This window comes from Saccopteryx bilineata, chromosome 4 (genome assembly GCF_036850765.1).
Source record: "Saccopteryx bilineata isolate mSacBil1 chromosome 4, mSacBil1_pri_phased_curated, whole genome shotgun sequence".
NCBI lineage: Eukaryota > Metazoa > Chordata > Mammalia > Chiroptera > Emballonuridae > Saccopteryx > Saccopteryx bilineata.
Genome location: NC_089493.1, coordinates 148,974,700 through 148,983,760, shown reverse-complemented (window position 1 = coordinate 148,983,760; position 9,061 = coordinate 148,974,700). Strand labels below are relative to the sequence as shown.

The window sequence follows — 9,061 nt, the reverse complement described above, 5'->3', positions numbered from 1 at the left end:
CTGAAGATTCATAAATGTGTGTTCGAAAAAGACGTAAGTAAAAAATTGTGCATTCCTACCACTCTGTTTTGTTAAGCATCTCAGCATAATCCAAACAGGATGGAAATTCTTCTCTTAATTTAGCACAAATCCTATCTTGCTCTTGCCTGTAGGGGAATAAGAAGGGTGAGTTTGGGGTTGAAATAATACATTTGCCTTCCCTCCTTTCCCTTCTTAATTAGTCAGCCTAGTAATAAATGTATCTTTACCAGGATTTTAATTAACTTGAAATTTTAAAACATTGTTTCTTTTATATTGCATTCAGGAAAACTTTTTAAAAGAATGAATATGGAGGAAATGACACCACACCTTTATTCTAGAAACCTAGACATTGTTGGGCCATGGTGCACAGTGTGCACTGTATCTTACATTATAAACTGAGCATTTCATCTTTGCCTAAAAATGGTAAAATAGCAGCTATAAGCATATGTGTTTATCACAAAGGAAACAAGCCTCAGCATTCTGTGTCTTTACCAAGGGAACTTCACATTCCAGAGAAGGCCTTCCCCCTTGCAGGATCAGAAACCCAAGTGCTGGGGAGCAGTTAATCTCCTGGGCAGGTGGGGGGGGGCTGGCTCAAATCCACTAAACCCCCAACTAAATTCCAGATGGCTTCATTTACAATGAGAACTACCTCTCACAAGAACAGGAACTATGTATATTATGTAACCAGTCCCTTCTTTCCCAGTTGGTTAACCTACAGAAGGAGTCAAGTAATATAATGGTCAAAAATGCCATTTTGCTCATTTACAATCAGAGAAAAAAATTATACAGAATGGAATACTAAAAGCTTTTGTAACAGATCCATTTCTGTAGGCAGAACTACAGAGGAAGTCAGATAATACTCAGAGATTGGAGAGTAGGAAATCAGAACAGAGACTTCTTCGGATAAATCCAGTGTTTAATGGCATCAGATTTGGAGAGCCTGATGCTTTCAGCCACATAACAGGATTGGTCCAGCATTGTTGCCTTTTCCGTGGACAATGCTTTGAAGAGCCCTGACAACTGTTCCCGGTGACTCAGCTTTCTGTGCTTCCAAGCTGATCACCATGCTCCTGAGTTTCACATTGTTTCTTTCATTCTGTTTCTAACCTCAGTCAGGTTCCTGTCTTGCAGGCTGGGGGTGGGGCCTGGATTTGCAAGAAGTGGGGCATTGATTTTTAGATGGATTTGCACGCTCTGTGTGCTGTAGTTTAACTCTGTGCCAGCTACGCCATTTCAATTTTTTAGAGCAGCCTCTCTGAATCTCTTCATTGACGGGAAACCTATCTGAGTATAATGCTATATTGCTTCTGATTTGCAAGTGACTTCAGCTTGTATTTGAGAAGGCAGTAACAAATTCACAGTCCATTTCCCTCGGCATGGCTTTGCTTCGGACTGTGTGCTGGGCTAAGCCACCTTCAGATGCCAGTACAGGGGCATCACGGGGTGCTTTAGAGATGCCACTCTCCTTATTGTGCTTACTTGCCTTCTCCGCTGGCTGCATTTGTCCATTGCCAGTTACCCACGAGGTGAATGCTTGTGTCTTAAACCAAGAAGGCTGCGGCCAGATGGGACGGTGGGTAGGGTAAAGCACAGGCTGAACAAGGGTGTGCAGATAAGCACTTGGATCTCCCAGCTTCAGTCTGTGAGGCACAGCAATGAGGCCACTAGAGAATTCTTAAATTTTGATTTGTTGTTAAAATTTTTTACTTGTTTGAGTAAACACCTATTGCATGAATATACCTGATTTTGCATATAATTACCTTTTCGGGTAAATTCTAACAATTGGAAGGGAAAGGAAACAAACTGTAACAGTGGATTCCATCTGATCTTTTCCATCTGATCTTTGCTTAACTCATCTTGGCTTGTAAACAATAACTGGCCCACCTGGCCCCTAGATGTTTGCCCAGGCTCCTTGAAGAAGCCGCAGGCATCCGGTGTTTGATTAGGGGCTTATCGGAAAGGCAAGGCCGCAAGCATCTGAGGCAATCAATCACCTTGAGAACCGTTACAACTCCCCTCCCTGAAATTAAGTATAAAACTTGCCTGCTGAAGTTGCTCAGGGCTCTTGGCCATCTCCTTGCCTTGGGCCCGCTCGCGAGTGTAATAAACTTTTCCTTTGTTTTACCCTGAGTCTAGAATTCTGCCGGTGCATCCTCGGTCAACATTTGGAGGTTCCACCGAGATTCAGTATCTTCATAGACCACGGGACGCCTGACGTCTGGTGAGTGAAACTGGCGGTGGCTGTCAGGATGGGATGTGAGTCCCTCCTGGCTGCGACCGACAGACGTGTCAGGGGGTCGCAGGCCACGACTCTGGGGGACGCCCTGGAGTGTGAGGACGACCAAGGACGCTTGGAAGTCCATCTGCTGTCTCAGACAGAATCTGTAGATTTGTTGCCAGTTTCCAATCGAGCTCATAGGTCCGGACCGTTAGATTTATTTTTAGTATTATTTTGCCGTTCGCAGCGCAGCCGGCTTTGTCTGTTTTTGTCAGTGTCTTATTTGTTGCCTTCTTTCTGTCTTTTTATCTCTTTGAAATTAAAATGGGACAAGGAGCTTCCACCCCACTGTCCCTGACTCTGTCTCATTGGTCTGAGGTTAATGCCCGAGCTCATAATCTGTCTCTTCTTGTTAAGAAGCGCAAGTGGCAAACTTTCTGTGCCTCCGAGTGGCCCACCTTCGGAGTAGGTTGGCCGACCACTGGAGCCTTCCACAAAGACACCATAAAGGCGGTTAAAGCAGTTGTCTTCAGTCCAGGACCTCATGGCCGCCCGGATCAACAGCCTTATATTTGGGTTTGGGAAGACCTGGCCGATGACCCTTCTCCTTGGATCCAACCTTTCCTTCCTCCCCCTGCACCCTCCCTCCCAACAACCCTCTCCACCACTCTGGGCACTCCCAGACCTACTCCAACTCATCCAGACCTCTGCTCTATGCTTCCACTCAAACCTTCGGAGCCAACGGCGCCTACTTCATCCCTGTATCCACCCCTTCCCTCCTCTGTTCTCCCTGAATCTCAAACTGACCTTATTCTTTTTGATTCAGGACTCCCGCCTCCCTATCCCAGGGATGTCCCTGCCGGTGCTGCTGGTTCCCAGCTTGGGGCCCCACATCAGAACGAATGGGGACCATCAGGAAAGGGTCCAGCCCAAGGTACCCGGAGCCGGAGAGCACAAACCCCAGATGACGTGGCCGTCACCCTGCCCCTTAGGCCTTTCGGACCCCCTGTCCCTGACGGTCAAGAGGGAAACATGCCGGCACTTCAGTATTGGCCCTTCTCCTCCTCAGATCTATACAATTGGAAAAACAATAATCCACCCTTTTCAGAGGACCCTGTCAAACTTACTGACCTTCTCGAGTCTCTTATGTTTTCCCATCAGCCCACTTGGGATGACTGCCAGCAGCTCTTAGGTATCCTCTTCACCTCCGAAGAAAGAGACCAAATTCTCCTTGAGGCCAGGAAATTGGTTCCTGGACCTGATGGTCATCCTACTCAACTCCCCAACCTTATAGATGAGGCTTTTCCCCTGAGGCGGCCTAACTGGGACCCTAATACACCTGAAGGTAGGCCGCGACTCTTACTCTATCGCCAGACTCTGATGATGGGTCTCCGAGCGGCGGCGAGATGCCCCACTAATTTGGCTAAGGTAAGAGAAGTAATTCAAGGGTCAGAGGAATCCCCATCCAGATTCCTAGAGAGACTAATAGAAGCCTATAGGAGGTATACCCCTTTCGACCCTGAGTCTGAAGAACAGAGAGGGGCACTGGCTATGGCTTTTATAGGACAGTCAGCTACTGATATTCGGAGGAAACTCCAGAGGATGGATGGGTTACAGGACATGGCTCTGAGAGATTTAGTCAAGGAAGCTGATAAGGTATACTATAAAAGAGAGACAGTAGAGGAAGAGGAGCAAAGATTAGAAAAAGAACATGAGGAACAGGAAAATAAGCGAGATAAACGGAGAAATAAAGAGTTAACAAAGATTTTGGCTACCGTAGTAGAGAAACAAGATAGAAGAGGAAAGCATAGTACCTCGGGCCCAAACCAAAAACCAAAATTAGGACCTAACCAGTGTGCCTACTGTAAAGAAGAAAGACACTGGGTCAGGGATTGCCCTAAGAAGAAGAAAAAGAAGACTGAGGAAATCCTTGCCCTAGGAGATTAGGGGCATCGGAGTTCGGACCCCCTCCCCGAATTCAGGGTAACATTCAATGTGGAGGGGACATCAATCGACTTTGAGGTGGATACAGGAGCGGTTTACTCCGCCTTGCAGAACCCGCTGGGCCCCCTCTCAAACAAAAAATCCTTGGTTCAGGGGGCAAATGGATGCCAGCATAGGTCATGGACAACTAAAAGGACAATGGACCTGGGGAGGGGAAAAGTACAGCACTCCTTTCTGGTCATACCAGAATGCCCTGCCCCGCTGCTGGGGAGGGATTTGCTTACCAAGTTGGGGGCGAGTATTGACTTCAAGCCCCAGGGACCAGAAGTAAGATTCAGTAACCCTCTTGTCAGTCAGCCTATTGTGACCATGCTGACCTTGTCTGCTGAAGATGAGTATAAACTGTATGAGACCCCTGCCCCCGGACCCCATTCAACAGAAGACAGGTGGCTTCAGAGCTTCCCAGAGGCCTGGGCAGAAACGGCAGGGCCAGGATTAGCAGTACAAAGGCCTCCGGTGGTAGTATACCTAAAGCCCTCCGCCACCCCCGTAAGGGTCAAACAATACTACATGAGTAAAGAGGCCCGAGAAGGCATTAGGCCTCACATCCAGAGGCTACTAGGACAGGGGATCCTGAGGCCTTGTCAATCAGAATGGAACACCCCCCTGCTACCAGTAAAGAAACCAGGGACAGGGGACTATAGACCAGTCCAGGATTTGAGAGAGGTTAACAGTCAAGTAATGGACATACATCCAACAGTCCCAAACCCTTACAACCTCCTCAGTACCCTCAGTCCTGACAGGAAGTGGTATACAGTACTGGACCTGAAAGATGCCTTCTTCTGCTTGCGCCTGCATGAGGACAGCCAACCCCTGTTTGCTTTCGAATGGACGGACCCTGAGAATGGACTCAGCGGACAGCTCACCTGGACGCGGCTACCCCAGGGCTTCAAGAACTCTCCCACCATCTTTGACGAAGCGCTGCACCAGGATTTGAGTGCTTACCGAGCCTCCACCCCTGAGGTAACTCTGTTGCAGTATGTTGATGATCTGTTACTTGCAGCCGCCACCAGAGAGCAGTGCAAACAGGGAACTGAAAAACTGCTTGCCGAACTGGCCAAACTGGGATACCGGGCATCCGCCAAAAAGGCCCAGATCTGCCAACCCGAAGTCACCTTCCTGGGCTACTCTCTCCGAGACGGTAAGAGATGGCTAACTGAGGCCAGGAAAAAGACTGTTACTCAAATCCCGCCTCCGAAAAATCGGAAGGGCCTCAGGGAATTCTTAGGCACAGCAGGTTTTTGCAGACTATGGATACCTGGCTTTGCCGCACTAGCCGCCCCTCTGTACCCCTTGTTAAAGGATGGAACTGAATATACCTGGGGAGATGAACAGCAAAAGGCCTTTGACCAAATCAAGAGGGCACTGTTGTCAGCCCTGGCCTTGGCACTCCCCAACATAGAGAAGCCATTCACTCTCTATGTAGACGAGAAGGAAGGGATAGCTAAAGGAGTATTGACTCAGTCTCTGGGACCCTGGAAATGGCCAGTAGCCTATCTTTCTAAGAGGTTAGATGCAGTCGCAAAAGGGTGGCCGGGGTGCCTACGGGTGATTGCCGCTGTGGCCCTCCTAGTCAAAGACGCTGACAAACTGACTCTGGGCCAGAAATTGACTGTTGTCGCCCCTCATGCCCTGGAAAGCATAATAAGACAACCTCCAGACCGCTGGCTAACTAATGCCTGCATTACTCATTACCGAAGCCTCCTGTTAGATAAAGACAGGATCACCTTTGGCTCTCCAACTGTTTTGAACCCAGCCACCCTGCTACCCAGGGAGGAGGGGGGAAATGTCCACCCCACCATCAGTGCAGGGATATCCTAGCCGAGGAAGCTGGGATCCGGCAAGACTTGCGGGACACACCATTGCCACAATCTGACTTAATTTGGTATACTGATGGAAGCAGTTTTCTGTATGAAGGAGAACGCCGAGCTGGGGCTGCGGTGGTAGACAAGGAAAAAGTAATCTGGTCAGAGAGACTTGCCCCAGGAACCTCAGCTCAAAAGGCAGAACTAATAGCTCTAACAAAGGCCTTGGAACTAGCTAGTGGTAAATGGGCCACCGTCTACACGGACAGCAGGTACGCATTTGCTACTGCACATGTGCATGGGGCAATTTACAAAGAAAGGGGCCTGCTTACATCAGCAGGTAAAGACATTAAACACAAACAAGAAATCCTAGCCCTCTTAGATGCTATCATGCTCCCACGGGAGCTAGCCATTGCCCATTGCCCTGGGCACCAGAAAGGGCAAGACCCAGTAGCCAAAGGCAACAGGAAGGCGGATGAAGAGGCTCGAGCAGTAGCCATGAGGACTGCCTCCAACATCCTCACTATAGAAGCAGAGCCATCCCCCACCCTGACCCACTTAGAGGAACCTGAGAATGTTCGGAAGTTCCTCCAGATGACCCACCGTCTCACCCACCTTGGGACTGACAAACTGGTACAACTGCTTCAGGATGATAAAACATTGACCACCCCCGAGAAGAGGCAAATAGCAAAGGAAATAGTCAAAGTTTGTAAGGCCTGCCAAATGGTAAATGCCTACCCAACAAAAGGAACCAGTGGAACCCGTCTCCGAGGCACCAGACCAGGCCAATATTGGGAAGTAGACTTCACTGAGGTAAAACCTGCCAAGTATGGACTAAGGTATCTCTTAGTTTTTGTAGACACCTTTTCAGGATGGGTAGAAGCCTTCCCTACCGAACATGAGACGGCGACGGTAGTAATTAAGAAAATTATGGAAGAAATCTTTCCTAGATTTGACCTTCCAAAGGTAATAGGGTCTGATAACGGACCGGTGTTTGTGGCCCAGGTAAGCCAGGGGGTAGCCAAAATATTGGGGATTAATTGGTGGAAACTACATTGTGCTTATAGACCCCAAAGTTCAGGACAGGTAGAGAGAATGAATAGAACAATTAAAGAGACCTTAACTAAATTAGTCATGGAGACTGGCCATAGAGATTGGGTAATGCTCCTACCATATGCTTTTTTCCGGGCTCGGAATACCCCTTCCTCTAAAACTAACCTAACCCCCTTTGAAATACTTTTTGGAACCCCTCCGCCTATTCGGGATTTATCCCCCTCTGACTTAAATATCCCAAATACCCCTTTGTCCATTAGGTTACAGGCCCTGACCAGAGTACAACATTGCCTATGGAAGCAGTTGTCTGACCTTTACCAGCCGGCAGGAGACGGGACCCCACATCACTACCAAGTCGGGGACTTCGTCTACGTCCGGAGACACCAACACCGGACCCTCGGACCCCGCTGGAAAGGACCCTACCAAGTCCTCCTCATCACACCCACTGCTGTAAAGGTCGATGGCATCGCTGCTTGGATCCATATTTCACACCTCAAGCCTGCTCCTGCTCCTGATGACCAGTGGACAGTGGAGAAAACAGATAATCCCCTCAAGCTGCGTGTCCGCCGCCGCAACAAATCCCCACCAACCAACCCGACAGACATGGCAGGTGATATCGGGGACCAGTAATATAGTATGGGAAGTGACTTCCAATGACCATCCCCCCTGGACTTGGTGGCCGTCCCTGTATCCAGACCTTTGTCAGCTCGCGGCGGGGCTAGAAACTTGGGATATCCCGACCACAGACCCGGGTAACCCTCCTCCTTGTGAGTCCGGGAAATGTGAATGTCCAACTAGTGGTATAGGGACTTTGGGTGCTCTCACCCAGAATTCCGCTCGACTCTCAGGACGACTGACTTTTATGTCTGTCCCCGGGACGGTCGTGATAGGGACACAGCTTGGAGATGTGGAGGACTGGAAGTCTTCTACTGTAAGGCTTGGGGTTGTGAGACTACCGGGACGACTCACTGGAAGCCCACATCCTCCTGGGACTGGATCAGGGTTGCGCGAGTAACTCAAAAAGAAGCAGGGACTAAAAACTCCCGGTGTCTAGGAAGAGGAATTCCTAGTCAAAGACCAGGAATAGGCCATAGGCGATCGGGAGTTTGGGTTGGTGAAGGACTATGTACCAATTTCACCTGTAACACACTGAATATTACCTTTACCCACTATGGAAAAAGGCAAGATAATACATGGCTAAAGGGCAGGCAGTGGGGCTTAAGAATGTATGCGTCAGGATCTGATGCTGGATTAACGTTCAAAATTAAACTCCAGATAGGCACCGCTGGAGGAAGCCCATTAGGACCTAACAAAGTACTGGCTGACCAAGGGGCCCCAAGGCCTAGCAAGCCCCTTTCAGCCCCGGTGCAAGCTACTCCATCCCCGAGAGATACAGCTAGCAGCCCAGCCAGTGCCAGCAGTACACCCCTGTCACAGACCCCGTCGGGTCCAACCACGGGGCAGCGATTATTAGATCTAATAAAAGGAGGTTTTGAAGCTTTAAATAGCACCCATCCCAACCTTACTGACTCCTGCTGGATATGCTTGCAGGCAAGGCCTCCCTATTACGAAGGGGTCGCAGTCAGTGGGAGCTACTATGAGAACAAAAGCCCTTCCCAGTGTAATTGGGGCAGGCGTCACATGCTTACCCTTCCAGAAGTGACTGGACAGGGGATATGCCTGGGGACCCCGTCTGCCTCAGACAAGGCCCGATGCCTGCAGACTATTTCAATTTCCCCTAACAGTTCCTATTTGATCCCTGAGAAAGGAACTCGGTGGGCATGCAGAACGGGCCTGACTCCCTGTGTGTCCACTCAGGCCTTTAACAAATCTCAAGATTTTTGTGTAATGGTTAGGGTTTTCCCCCGCCTTATATATCATGGAAATGAGGACTTTGAAGAAGCGATTGAAGGGCAGACCAGGTATAGAAGAGAGCCTGTCACACTCACCCTAGCAG

General features: G+C 49.2%; 1 protein-coding gene across 1 annotated transcript; it reads left to right on the top strand.

The window, feature by feature from the left end:
- The first annotated feature begins 2,566 nt into the window (after positions 1–2,566).
- LOC136335563 (uncharacterized) lies at positions 2,567–7,983 on the top strand. Its single transcript, XM_066276742.1, is given in 2 exon segments — positions 2,567–5,387; positions 7,365–7,983. Coding segments are annotated over 2 exon segments (2,835 nt in total). The 3' UTR covers positions 7,379–7,983.
- The last annotated feature ends 1,078 nt before the right edge of the window (positions 7,984–9,061 follow it).